Source organism: Taudactylus pleione, unplaced genomic scaffold (genome assembly GCF_031769625.1).
Source record: "Taudactylus pleione unplaced genomic scaffold, aTauple2 ptg000054l, whole genome shotgun sequence".
In the NCBI taxonomy this organism is placed as follows: domain Eukaryota; kingdom Metazoa; phylum Chordata; class Amphibia; order Anura; family Myobatrachidae; genus Taudactylus; species Taudactylus pleione.
The window spans coordinates 4,174,736-4,188,959 of NW_028284456.1; the positions used below are offsets into that span (position 1 = coordinate 4,174,736).

The following is a 14,224-nucleotide window of genomic DNA, read 5'->3' on the forward strand; positions in this document are numbered from 1 at the left end:
CAGTCAGGACTCAGCTATGTATGCAATCAAAGTAATTATTTTAATACAATAAAATTGCATAACAATATACTTCACAATAAAATACGCCTTGTAAAATAATTTAATATTACTATACATATAAAAAATGTCATCAACAATTTAACAATAAAATGGATTTGATCCACAAATGCTGCATACTTGCCGCTGTGTTGTAATACAAATTATTTGCTTTGTGCCATCTCACAATTTATTTGGTGAAACTAAAACAAGTGCAGAATTTGTCTGTTTACATTTTCTGGGAGTTATTTCAACCTCATAAATTATATGCACACCATCTCTATGTGCAATCGTATTCTTGTTGTTCATCCATTATAATTTTGTACCCACTTAAGTTTGGTACAAAAGGGAACATTAGCAAAACCTTTACATATGGAAATTGTGCACTGAAAGGAACACGATAAAGGAAGGACATGTGACAAATAGCTAGATGAAAATTCAGAAATGTAATCATAAAATGCAATCAAGCAGCAGAGACTGCAGTATTATTAGTAATCACTCTATGTAGCCTTGCTAAAATGTTTGTCCTTTAGGTCAAGCACAAGATGTGAACATGCTCCTGAATTATGGAGGTGACCCATGCATTGCCAACAAGCAAGGAAAGGATGTCACAAGTATTCTCAAACGAAACAAAAACTTTAAAGCCGAGAACATAATAAGAAAGCATTTGGCAAGTCAAATTCCCACTGAAGTTCAGTCAACTAGCTCATCAGGTAGTGATTGTACTGTATTCATTTTTTTGTAAAACTTTATATATATGGGTCTGCAGAGCGGTCTACACAACAGAAATTTGTATTAAATTCAGTACACTATATTGTGCACAAAGTTTGGTTGTTGTTTGCTCTGTCAACGGTGATCTGAAAGTGCCTTGTCAGTTTTTGAGTATTTTGTGTCTGTGTCCGATTATTCTCCTCTTCTTTTTGTAGAAGTTTGCAATGTTGTAGAAATCAAGACAGGTTCATTTGAATATGCATTGGAGCAATTCACAGCCATCTGCAACCAAACTGATCAAGTTAATACATTTTTCGAACATAAATCAGTCAAGCATTTTCTGCGAGTTCTGTCTTCTGTGAAAGGTAAATAGTTATTGCTTCTCACAGTCTCTGTGAGTGTCTATCTTCATTTTTTTTTCCTACAGACCAATTTCTTGTAACATTCAAGCTATTCGCATATCCTTGATGTAAATATTCTGTTTTGGCAAATACTGATTATTTTTCAAACATACTTGTGAGTTGAGAGTGAGTTAAAATGTGGGTTTTGTAATATTAGAAAAACATGTCTTACTATTGTATTTTTATGTTTCTGTGACTTTATATTTGCTGTATATTATTAATTAATATTTCTCCTTCATCCACTAGGGGACACTGAATTTACAGTGGGGTATAGTCAGGTGATAAGTGGAACCTGACACTTTAAAATTCTTTAGAATTGTAGTTGGCTCCTTCCCCTCTATACCCCACTGGACTCAGTTTTAGATAAGTGTCCAAGGGAGTTGGGTGCTTTTTTAGTTTTTTTATTTTAATTTCTAGTTACATCCTTTCAAGAGGATCTGCACAGGCGGACTGCTAGCTGCAGCAGTCTGTCTGCAATGTAGGTGCTGCTGCCATGGCTTTCTGTGGTCAGTGTCCGGGTCCCTGACCAGAGGGTCATCTGACCCACGTTGCACCCCATTGGCCATCCGCTCTGGCTCTTTATAAGGTTGGATAGCCTCCAGTTTTGCAGGCCTGCATCACGTGACGGCCGGCATCTTCTCCAGCACTCAGCGCGGCACTACGTAGCACATCAGCCTCCAGCAAGGAATCCGTTAGTTACACCGGTATCTGTGGGTGTGCGGGAAGGAGTCTGGGACTGACACTATATCTTTATATGCATGGTGCACTCCTGTTAAGTATTGTGATAACTTGGGGTAATTAGCTCGGTAGATGGGTGTCAGTGATGCAGTGTTTAGTGCTCGAGTGAGGGTCCACGAAGCTTTTCCAGGTAAAATAAATGAAATAATGCTTTAATGTCTGCATGATCAGGAAACAAAACAACACGCCTAGCCCCCATCAGGGCACTGACTCACTTGACTAACCTTGGGTAGCTAGTCTGCAAACATAGTCCTAAGTCTCTCTTTGTCTCCTGCAGAGTAACACTGGAATAATTAGCCTTGCTTTTGCTTGGCCTCTGCTTCTAAATTGTCAGCTCTACTGACACATGCTTCGGCCTGGTCTTCAGCTGGCTGACTGCCAAAGCCTCACAGTCTGGCCTGCTCACATTCACATGGCTCAGTCCCAGAGTTTGATGGACTTCCCTATCTCCCACAGGTCTAGGCTCAGACCTCCTGGCCCTCAATGGCTTTCTGGCACAGTGAGCTCTGTGTGACTGGTCTGCCTCAGTCCTTCCTGGACTTAATCCACTGGGCAGCAATTAGGTAATCTGACACCTGTCCTAAATTCCCTGTGTGGGCGGAGCACTCCAGCCCCACACAGAATCCATGGTCACTATTGCCATCTCTGGTGATCCTGTCACACTATATGTTGCCTGCTATTCTTGCTATACCCAGATCTCTAGAGCCTATGCTAAACTGTAATATTTTTATACATATATGTAATTCTGTGTACTGTACTGTATAGCAAACAGTTCTATTTTCTCTGTCTGCTACTATTCACCATTTATACATACACTGGTATTTTGCATCCGTGAACTGTCTTTTGCAGCTGCATTTAGTGATTGTCTTGTATGTTGGAGTGATGTAACTTCTCCTCTGCCTAGGTGTAAGGAAAGGGAACAGCATCAGACAAGAGAACTGCTTCCCATAAAGTCTTTGCCTGTAATAGGTGCAAGAAGAAATTAACACAGGCTCACTCAGACAGTGATGCTTTATGTGATTCTTACGTTACTGGTATTTCAGCCCCTGTAGTGGCTTCCACTCCGGCTGACACTCCTCCTTGTGTGGCTACCTTAGTAGGAGCCATGTCTGAATTGCCACATGAGTTAAGGACTTCTCGTTGGGGAAGAGAGTCTGACATGACCGGTCCCATTTCTGGGTCAGAATCGTCTTGTGCTCAGGCATTAGCCCAATCAGTGGACAATATAGTGCAGGTCTCCTCAACTTTAGAGAGATTAGGAGATTTCTTCTTTCTGGGGATGACTCTGATATGGATGGCTCCTCGCAGGGGGAGGAAAGTGAGGTTTTGGAGGACACAGAATTGGAAGATTCCTTTGTTCCAGAAACAGACTCAGACACCCAGGAAATGGAGTCCATTTTTATGGCAGTCCATCTGGTCCTTAAGGTTTCAGACTTTGATGTGGTGGAGTCTCAGGACACCTCTTTGTTTAACAAGTAGAAGTCTGTATCTCATCTTTCTAAGAAGACGACACTTAGGAAGTTAGAAACTACCCTGAAATCTATTTATACTGCTGTAAGTTTTTCACACAGACCGGCCCTAGCCGGTGCCTAGGTGAATAAAGCTGTGGAAAAGTGGGATGAACAGTTGGTCGATGGACTTCTATCTACTGTGTTCCATGTGCTGAACTGATTCCCTTAGCTGAGCATATATATGGGAGTTGGCTATATATATGTATGTATGTTGGCCAGGTAGGTTCCAAGATTTCGGCTTCAACCATTGCTGTCAGCCAGGACCTTTGGCTTTGACATTGGCAGGCCAGTGCTGAGTCCAAAAAGTCTGTGGAGGCTCTTCCATTCCTTGGAAATGTCCTGTTCGGCTCAGAACTGGACAAAATTATAACCACCGGAGGTAAGAGTTCCTTTTTACCTTCAACCATGGTAACTCAGCGGAGGTCCTATTCGGCCCTTTCATTCCTCTTCCCGGTTTCATACGAAAACCAGAGGTATAAAAAAGGAAAATTGAGGAACTGTGCGTTATCTGTCAGTGAGTGTTTAAATCATCCAATACACATTCAAATTTAAAATATCAAATACCATAATTTATTCAAATCTGAAAATACTACAGTATTTTGCATGGGTCCCAGCAAATATAAAAATGTTGCACAAAAAGAGTATTATTCTGCAATAGCGGCAGTGGCTTATATAACTATTTTATGTCCAGATCTCTGAACATAAAGAGACTGAGAAAGCACCGCTCTTATTCCAGAATATTGTGGGTTAAATATCCACTGATAGAATGTGGTAATGTCCGTAATGTTATTGAATAAGATATATAGTTTCTCACCCTTATATCTGCACAATGATTCCGGTGTAATCCCTTGGTAGCCCAGTAATTGTAGGAGTTTGTAAATAGGGCTGCTTGTCCGGATGGCAGTGTCCAATAATGGATCCTCGGTCCGTTGGCTTCCAGCAGAAATCCCGCACTCACGTTATGTCCACACGGTGAGCATGCCATCTCTACCATGTGATAGGCTGCGAGTGCTGGGAAGGCTAGCGGCTTGCGGCTGACAGGCAATGGGGAGAAAAGAGGCTATACCCAGGGGTGCCTTATCTGTGGCTGAAGGTGGTAGTCCCAGAGGTCGTCTGCCAGGCCCTGCCCATTGTCCGGACCCCAAGCCGGCAGACAAACCCGCAACATGACGGTCTTCCGTCTCACCTGGGGGCCCTCACGGTGGGTGCACACCTGTTTTGGTTCAAGGAAGATCGGTTTCAGACTTGGTTCAAGATGGCTGCATTCAGTGCTCGTGGGTTTGGATGCCGAAAATGTTTGTGTTCCTGGACAACAGGGATGCCTACCTTCGCATTCGATCTGGGAGCCGCATCAAACGTTGCTTCGCTCTGCTATCCATTATCAGTTTCAGGCTCTGCCCTCCGGCTTGTCATCAGCTCCTCGGGTTTTGCCAAGGTAAAGGTGGCTCTTCTACTGCTACATCATGTCTCTTTGACTCATCAGGTTTTTATTCCGCACGGATGGATTGTAAATTTAAAAAAATCCAATCTGATACCATCCCAGCGTCTCCTTTTCCTGGGCATGATTCTAGACACTTCCCTACATAAAGTCTTATCTTCCTGCTGACAAAGCTCACGCTATTCAGGAGCTCATCAAGATGGTCCTCAAGCCGAGGAAGGTTTCAGTTCTTCTGTGCATTCATCTGCTCGGCAAGATGTTAGCTTCCTTCGAAGCTATTCAGTTCAGTCGGTTCCACTCCAGGCCTTTTCTTTTGTTTTATAATTCTTTATTTTGAATGGTCAATCAAAATTACAGAAAAAAAAGATTAATAGTATTGTGGCATAGGGAAAAGAGGCACACTGAAAATATAAAGAGAATGCCACAGTGCAACCAGTACAAATAGAAAATTTGAAATAGACAACTTACAGTACCAAAATAATTGCAATAATATAGATTAAAAAGAAATAGGTGACCATTTTGTTAAGTTTAAAATTTTTATACTAGATATATAATTAACCATAATAACAAAGTGAACTGGAATAGGGTGAGGAAGAAGGGGTTTGATTAAAGGAAAGGGAGTGGGGACCACGATAAAGGACTATATAAGTAACCTCAGATTAAGGATCAAGAATAAAAGGAGAAAATTAAATAAAAGAAGAAAGAGGAACAGGTTAAAAGAAACTGTTCACCCACGGGTTGTCTAGGAGGGACAGAGCATAGATGCATATGGAGAAGAGGGTCACTCCAGACATTTTAAGTTGGACCTTCTGTCTCAATGATTGGGGTCCCACCTTCAACTGCACAGACTGGTTTGACTATCCCCTCATACTCTCATCTCTCCACTCTAGTGACTTCAAAGCCATCATCTCACAGTGGGGCACCACTTCGGCATATGAAATTGGATCCTCCTGACTATGGAGGATCACGTGGATTGGGAGCAGTGGTACTGGACAGCCATTTTCAGGGTAGCTGGTCGAGCCAGGAGGTGCTTCTCCATATCAATGTGTTGGAGCTCAGGGCAATTTACAATGTCCTTCTCGAAGTGCCTCCTCTTCTGCAGGAATTAGACAACGCCATGGCATACATAAATCAGCAAGGGTAAACTCGCAGTCGCTTAGCTATGCGAGAGTCCAGCTGAATCTTGCAGTGGGCGGAGCATCAAACTGTGGCCATCTCCACCATAGGGAGAGACCTGGAAGGCAGACTATCTCATTCGCCAGGTCATCATCCCAGGGACTGAGCCCTTCATTCGGAAGTGTTCCAGCTACTGGTTCAGTGTTGCTGCAGACCTCAGATAGATCTAGTGGCCTCTCGGTAGAATCATCAGCTTCCAAAGTATTGCACCAGGGAGCGGGATCTGGCAGCAAAGGTAGTGGACGCTCTGTCCATTCTGTGGCGGTTTTATCTGGTGTCTGTCTTCTACCCCCACTTATCTGCATTTAACGGAGTGGTTGTTGAGACCGCAATCCTAAGGCGCAAGGATATTTCCAGAAATGGTCATTCCTACCTGCTCCTTTTGGCTCTGGCTTCAGCCAGGAGGGTGTTGAAATTTGGTGCCTTGTTCTTTCTCTCCCCTTAGTTCATCTTCCATGCTGATAGGGCTTCGCTTCGCATGAAGCCGGTCTTTTTGCTGAAGGTGGTCTCCGCTTTCCACAAAAATCAGGCTATTGTGGTTCCTGTGTTGTCGACTGATGGTGCTTTTTCTCCGGCGTTTTCCGTGAATGCTCTTTTTGTGCTGTATAATGCTGCCGGGTTGGGTATGTGATGCCTGGGCACAGAATGCCGGTGGTCGGAATCCCGATGGTTGAAATATGACGCTTGCAGGTAAGTAATTTAACCCTAATCCCTAACTCACCTTTCCTGCAACCTACCCTTCTCCCTAGTGCCTAATTCTAAAACTTACCTTCGGGATCACTTCCACCGGGATTTTGACCCCTGTTGGGATTGCAGCATCGGGATTGTGAGTGTCGGGATGCCAACTACATACAGGTTGAGTCTCCCATATCCAAAATGCTTGGGACCAGGGGTATTTTGGATAATGTAATATTCCGTATTTTGGAATAATTGCATACCATAATGAAATATCTAGGGTATAGGACCCAAATATACACACACAATGCATTTATGTATTATATACACCTTATACACACACATTTTTTTACAATATTTTCAACAATTTTGTGGCTCAAACAAAGTTTGTGTACAGAAATGAAATTCATTTATGTTTCATATACACCTTATGCACACAGCCTGAAGGTAATTTTATACAATATTTTTAATAATTTGTGCCTTAGACAAAGTTTGTGTACATTGAACCATCAAAAATCAAAGGTATAATTTTCTCAGTCATGGCAAAAAAATTCTATATTTCAGAATATTCCATATTTCGGAATATTTGGATATGGGAGACTCAACCTGTACCGATATTGTCAAACATGGTTGGCCTGCTTCTAAGCAGACTCTAACCAGGTGGATCCATCTGGCGATTCATCAGGCTTACATGGCCAATAGTCTGCCATCACCTACTTCCATTCATGTGCATTCTATGCATTCAGTTGGTACCTTTTGGGTTGCGCATAGAGGTGCATCTGCGTCTTAGCTTTGGTGTGCGGCCACTTGGTCCATGTTTCATACTTTTGCACGGTTTTACCGTCTTTATACCTATTGCAGCCTCTGATTCCGGTTTTGGTTGCAGGTGTTTCCGCACTCTCCCATCAGGTAGAGAGAAACTTTTGGACATCCCTGTCCCCTAGTGGATGAAGGAGAAAACGGGATTTTGGTACTTACCGATAAATCCATTTCTTCAATTCCATAGGGGACACTGGACGCCCACCCAGTGCTTTCTTTTCCTGTTACTGTTTCTTTTCCTGTTACTGTTGTAACGATTCTGCCTTTGAACCTTATAAATACCCTATACCTTCTAATAGCCTTCCTATAAACCTCTAAGGATGGCGCTATTTTGCATATGCAGTCATAAAGTAAATAAAGACTCCAGACCTGGAACCTGTGGTTCCAAAGCACAAAGTATTATTCAAGTAAAAGTACAGCAGTTACACGCTATGATCCTCATATAATCTTAGCGCAAGGAAATTATACAGACCCAAGTACAGTTATACATACGCAGCGCTCTCAGGTCCAGATGTAGGCATCAGCAAGAAACCCCCGTCAATCAGCATTCAGCACGAAGACTAGGAACCCAGGGTCAGAGCACACATATTTATACCCAACAGAAATAAACAACACAATAGAGAAGTTTGTTTCTAATACCATTGGTCCCAAAGGAGAGGGCATATGTTACAAGGCATTTAACAGGTTGGTTCAAATAGACACAGTCCAGCCTCTAACAACTGGTGGTCTCTGGTTTCCCGCCTCATGCAAATCCTAACAGTTGGTCATATAATGTACATTTTGTTGCTTGAAGTCTCTGCGGTCCATAAGTTGAGAATGCATGTTGCGATCTCTCCATCGATATTACCGGAATACTGTTGAGAGAGTACGCATCAGTACAATACCAAACATGGCTTACTTATCACGTATAAAACCTTAGTTAAGAAATAATCTTTATTTCCTAGCAATTATAATAAATGTGCATACTTGAATCTTATACCTTAAAGCTTATGAAACCTTGTTGTGAATATGTAATGTGTGAGTATGTGGGGTTTGATGTAAAGACGCTAGTTAACTTGGGGCAAATGCGTGTGCATGAAGCTAATATTTGGCGTTTTCATACAGGATCTTATGCATTCGCTAATATGCGACTAGTTAACAGCGCAATTGTGCATATTAATGTGTGTATGAGAAATGGTGTAAGATGCAATCCATGATGCTAATAGTAATATCACCACATGTACTAAAGTGTGAGTTTATCTAAAATGGCGCTTAGGCGGCCATTCGCCAAATGGCGTCTTGCGATCTCATTTCCAAGATGGCGTCTTGTGGCCAGTCGCAAGATGGCATCGCTGTGATCCAATTTTAAACTGATCTTGTCTCAGCCAATAATCCAGCTTCGACAGTCCACCCTTTGATAGCGAACAACATGCTATCACAATCTGATTTTAAAATATAATTTGCTTACATTTATATACTATTTAGTGTTATTATGGGATGGCACAAGGTGGTTCTTAATCCATCAATAATGTGTCTCTGAGTGGGGACATAAAACTACTATTATACGCACACCGCGGATCTTGGAAGATCATGTGAAAGGTGTGGGGATACACCAGTCTGATAAAGGCAGTCTTGAAGGGGAAATTTGAGACTTTACATTATCTGAGGTGTTTTAAAATAACATTTCAATAATACATTCTATGCATGTCTAAATATAATACATTAAATTATGGTATTTCCTAGTTCAGGGTTGTAATGCAGTTCTGTATTTACCTCTGTATTCATACTGACCACCATCATAATTTCGTTCTTTCATTTTACTCTATTTTTACATTTTCCACACTTCAACACAATAGGAACACACCGGACACATATGCCAATTATTATGATGACAATCAGTATAAGGACTAAGAATTTGCCTATGCTGGTGATCACTTCCTGGACCCATTCCCCTAGACCTGAGAACCCCTTTCACTGGGTTCAGCCATGAAACCCATCCTTCTATCTTCTCCCCTACTTCGCCACTGAAGCATTATGGTTCTTACGTAATTCCCATTTTAGCTGCAGAATTTCATCCATCTTTCGGTCTATCACCTCCTTGGGGTCGCTGGTATCATTGGTGACATAGGTGCAACATTTTACTCCAAATTGGGTGGCCAACGTTACGCAATACCCTCCAGTAACAGCAGTTAAATAATTCAACACTAGTCTGTGTTGCACCAGTTCTTTCTTGTACGCTTGCAATTCTCTCCCTGTATACCTGAATGTGTCATTGTACATCTCGGTGACATTATCTAAAAATTTAGCAAGTTCCTGAATATATCTAAAGTTTAATGTACCCCGAGCGATCCTGGTGGGATCCAATGCGACTAAAACTTGAAAGCCAGTTGTCTCACTAATTAACTGAGTGGCTTTGTGCACGTCACCAGGTATCATATTTCGTTTGCCTCTGTGTTCATATTGTGTGTGAAGATATGGTGACGGTGTGTTTTTATGTATACCAAGCATTTCAACATGTGTGAGGGTCATAACTTCTGGGACTACTCTTCCCAGGTAACACAAACCTTCGGAACTCGGGGAGAGCCACTTATACGCTTTTCTTCCACATATAAAATATACATTATCAGGGAGAACATAAGGAATGGTATGCATCATTATCATTAAGCACATTTCCCTTGCAAACAATCCTGTTTCTGGGTCTTTCATCTGATACATGCAAGTCTCTGGCTGTATTATTTTAGCACAATAACCATCTGGCACCTTACCAATAATTTCTTTGCTGGAACTCAATGCATACCGGTACCTAAAATGTCTCCCACTAGATTTAATTGAGCGTAACAGATCATGGTTTATGGACTCATTATCAGCTCTTTGTGAGAAGGTCATCGTCTGATTATTCCCTGTCACTTCCCAACTCCCGGGTTTACTGGGGTTGGTTATGTTTAAACACAAAAGTGATCTATCTACTTGGAATTGATAGAGTTTGAAATTAGGTGGTTTGGATGAGAGGAATTTTCCATCCAATGTTTTCCCTTTCTGTAATTCTAAAATATCCGTGATATTCAGCGGAAATGGCACCAACCCTACTGGGGCACATGTGAACACACCCTGCAATCAGTTTGATTTAACACTTTGCCTAACATGCTATGATAATCCTCTAAAGGATATCCATCCCAGTACGGGTTATATTTAGGTTGGCACCATTGGATACAGTTCTCATCAACTAGGGACCCACAAAGCTCACAAATACAGGAATCTTTAAACGACAAACTTTCACACCGTCCCCGAGTATCCGGAATAACAGCTCTCTTAACAATAACATTACTAAGATTGGTCAGACACTCCCCTGATTGGTATAGCACTCCTCCTGACTCCACTCCATCAGCGCTGCCATCAGCTCCCATCTCCTCTATCGGTCCTCCATCACAGAAACTGGGTATCCCCAAACAGATCATCACGACAAAAATTCTGGAAGAAAGAACTAGGATGACCACAGCAGACCACTCCATTGCTGGGAGCACTGATCTACACATTTCTTTAGCTCAGGTATCTCACCGTCACCTTTTTAATCCTTCCAGCACAAGCTCGCAATTGACAGGCCCACGTTATCGGCCTCGTCTCTGCTTTGTATCTCCACCGGTTGGTTAACCTCCCTATAGTGAGTGGATTGGACCCACATATCTTCCCCGGCCACCCTTTGAGGATATGGTACTTTGTCAACAATTGTCAGATACGGACCTTTCCACCAATCAGTCAAACGACCTGAGCTAAAAAAATTCGGATCATAACAAATTCCCCAGGTTTGACATCATGACAGTTTGCATTAGACATGTTAGTTAATAACACTTTCAATTTCTTTTATTCTTATTCATCTTCGTATCTCAACTGGGGGACAGATAAAAGGTTTTATCTGTCCCCCCTTTGACAGATATTAGCCATCACCTTAAACATGTTCTGGGAAACGTCACCTGTAAAATGAGTCCCCCTATCACTTTGAATAATTCTAGGGATATAGCATCTGCATACAGGTTCCTGCAATTAAATCTTGTTATTAATAGCTACTACTCTAAATAATGCCTGGGCCCCTGGGTTGGATAGTATTCCGAGTATTTGACCTTAGCCTGGCTTGGCTGCCGTTTATCCTTAGCAACCTTGTGTCCTGTGTGTGAGAGATAAAGCACAACAGTTAAATATCATGTAAACATGACCTAAATACAACAATAAATCGTCCACATTTTACATTAGAACAGATCCATTGGCAGGTTGAAAAGATTGTAAACAGTTATATAAGTCCTGGGAGAAGATACTGGGGTTGCCTTTAAACACATGGGAAACCCATGTTCATGTGTTGTGTTCTTCACTTTGCAGTACTTACTTATGTGTCCCACTTGGTGACAGTTAAAACATCTTTTTGAACGGGGTGGATGAAAGGACTGTTGTGGGAGTTGAGCAAGAGGGAAAGATGGAGGATAAGGGTATGGTGGGAGGTATGAAGTTTGTGGGTAGCATGGGACCTGTGGTTGTGTATGATATGTGGGGTAAGGATGTGTTTGCTGTGGTGTGGGATTGGTGAGGACGTGTAACTGTAACTGTTCAGGTGCAAGTGTGTGTATAGGTTCAGGTGTGTCTACTGGCTGTGATGTTACAGTCATTCCTTCCAGAGCTTTGATACTGACAGCCATTAGTTTTTCGCTCTGGGTCTCTCTCTTCTTTGAGATGTTTTTACCATGTTCTATGGCAGATTCTATTGTGTCTCCCCTCCAGCGAGGCTGTGAGGTCTGAACCCGGGTAATATTAACTTGGTTTACTTGGTCTGTTAAGGGAACGTCTCCATCCAATACACAATCCATGATAAATTTTGTCACAACGGTATTGTGTGGTAGACAGGCCCTTAACACCACACGCCAATCTTTATTAGTTGGCTCATGAGAACTACCCAAATTCCTCAAAAATCTTTGACATTTGGCTAGTTCCTTTTTGGGATCGGGGAAATCATTTATGATGGAATTTAGTTCTGCTCTTTTCCAAGGACAATGCATTACCACTTCCCTCGTGGGCACTACACCGTTCGTATCTGCATTTCCATTCGGAACAGTTATTTTCCGAATGGGATGCAGACCGGTAGCGCTGCTACCTTTGACCTTGTTACTGGCTGGGGGGTTAATCTGTTGCTGCTACGTATGGTATTAACAACTTCCTCTACGGGTGCAGAGGTTGTTAGCACTTCCCTTACTGTTACTGATGGAGATGACGGCACCACTCGTAATTGTTGTGATGCAGCATCTATCATCTGTACAGCATGGGAAATGGCAGACATTACAAGAGGCTCATCATCCACAACATGAACATTTTCTTTATGGTGGCTTAAGAGAGGGTACAAACTGCTTGTTAAATTTTTTTGGGTATTCACATAAGGTGGGGGTGGTGCGCGTTAACTGCTGGCAATACCTTCCGCAACGCTACCTTGCTGTACGTGCGCGCCATTTTGCAGCTCGCCCGCATCGCAATTCAGCGTCGCGGATGTATTCTATGGCAATGCGCTCGCAACGCTAGTTTGCTTTGCTTGCGCATTTTTAAGCCACGCATCCCCTTCATGCTGCCACAACTTTAAACATTCATAATATTTTACCCTTTTACCTCGAGAGCGCATCAGACTGATGTGGTCTCGGACATTATGCAATACATCTTTATCAAAACTACCAATTCTGGGAAACGGTCTAACACTCTTCATCGTCATTATAAACCATACATCACAATACCTTATTGCATAAGTACCCTACTTAGTATGCATAATACGACAGGCCGATCCAAACGGCGCTTCCATTAGCAGCACATCATTGTCTAACATCTCTATTGTTTGCATGGACAACTCCTACGTTTTTCAATAAAGATTTAAACTGGTGAAAGACAGTCAAGATACTTTCACTTACCTGTGGACGATTTAAACGGCAGCGCCCACACACCTGTGGAGGTTTGAAGAACGCTACTCCACACACCCAGATATAAGATTTAAGAAGGCAACTTCCACACCTATGGAAGTTTAAGTCGGCTACTTCCATGCACCTCTCTACAACAAAGACAACATGTACACCTGCTACTGTGTATAGAACGGTAAGCTCCTTACCGAGCGGCTAGCACTTAGCCCTTAAAGGTCATACGGTACCTCTAACTTTAGGGAACAAGTTACCCCTACCAACAAACACTCACTGTTACACACTTTTTTTCCTGCGCAGAAAAATACACGTTAACCCAGATATTGACAACAATTGAGAAGAATGTAAACCTCAACGGCTTTGTTGAAACACGTGGCAGCACGACCGGAAGTACGTATACGCTATTGTGCGACCAGTCGCATACACAATAATGCAACTACCAAACAACCGTATGACAACCGTTAGCTGCGTATACAAAAGTGTGTCTTTACTGTGTGCAAAACTGCGACTCAGCCGCGTGCTCAATACTGCGGCACCCCTTTAAAAGTAAGGTTCTATCAACAAAGGAAAACAAACTTTTTCCTCTCTTGTCCCTGGATTCTAGTCAGCGTCCCTGGCTCACACGAAAATGGGTAGCGATCTCTCTGCACGGAGTGGTTGCAGGTAAACCCTTCATGTGGCCACTCCACCCTTTGGTGAGATATCGATAATCGTAAGTGCCGTGTGAGTGGGTAAGTGACTTCACTACGAGCCCCCAACTAACGATTCTGCCTTTGAACCTTATAAATACCCCTGCCTATACCTTCT

General features: G+C 42.4%; 1 protein-coding gene across 1 annotated transcript in view; it reads left to right on the forward strand.

Annotated features, from left to right (window-relative positions):
• Positions 1-14,224, forward strand: part of TRANK1 (tetratricopeptide repeat and ankyrin repeat containing 1) — a 181,577-nt gene that overhangs the window by 88,795 nt on the left and 78,558 nt on the right. Inside the window, exons 10-11 of the mRNA XM_088464408.1 lie at positions 570-749; positions 963-1,112. Coding sequence (XP_088320534.1) covers positions 570-749; positions 963-1,112 — 330 coding nt within the window. The remainder of the gene's footprint in view (positions 1-569; positions 750-962; positions 1,113-14,224) is intronic.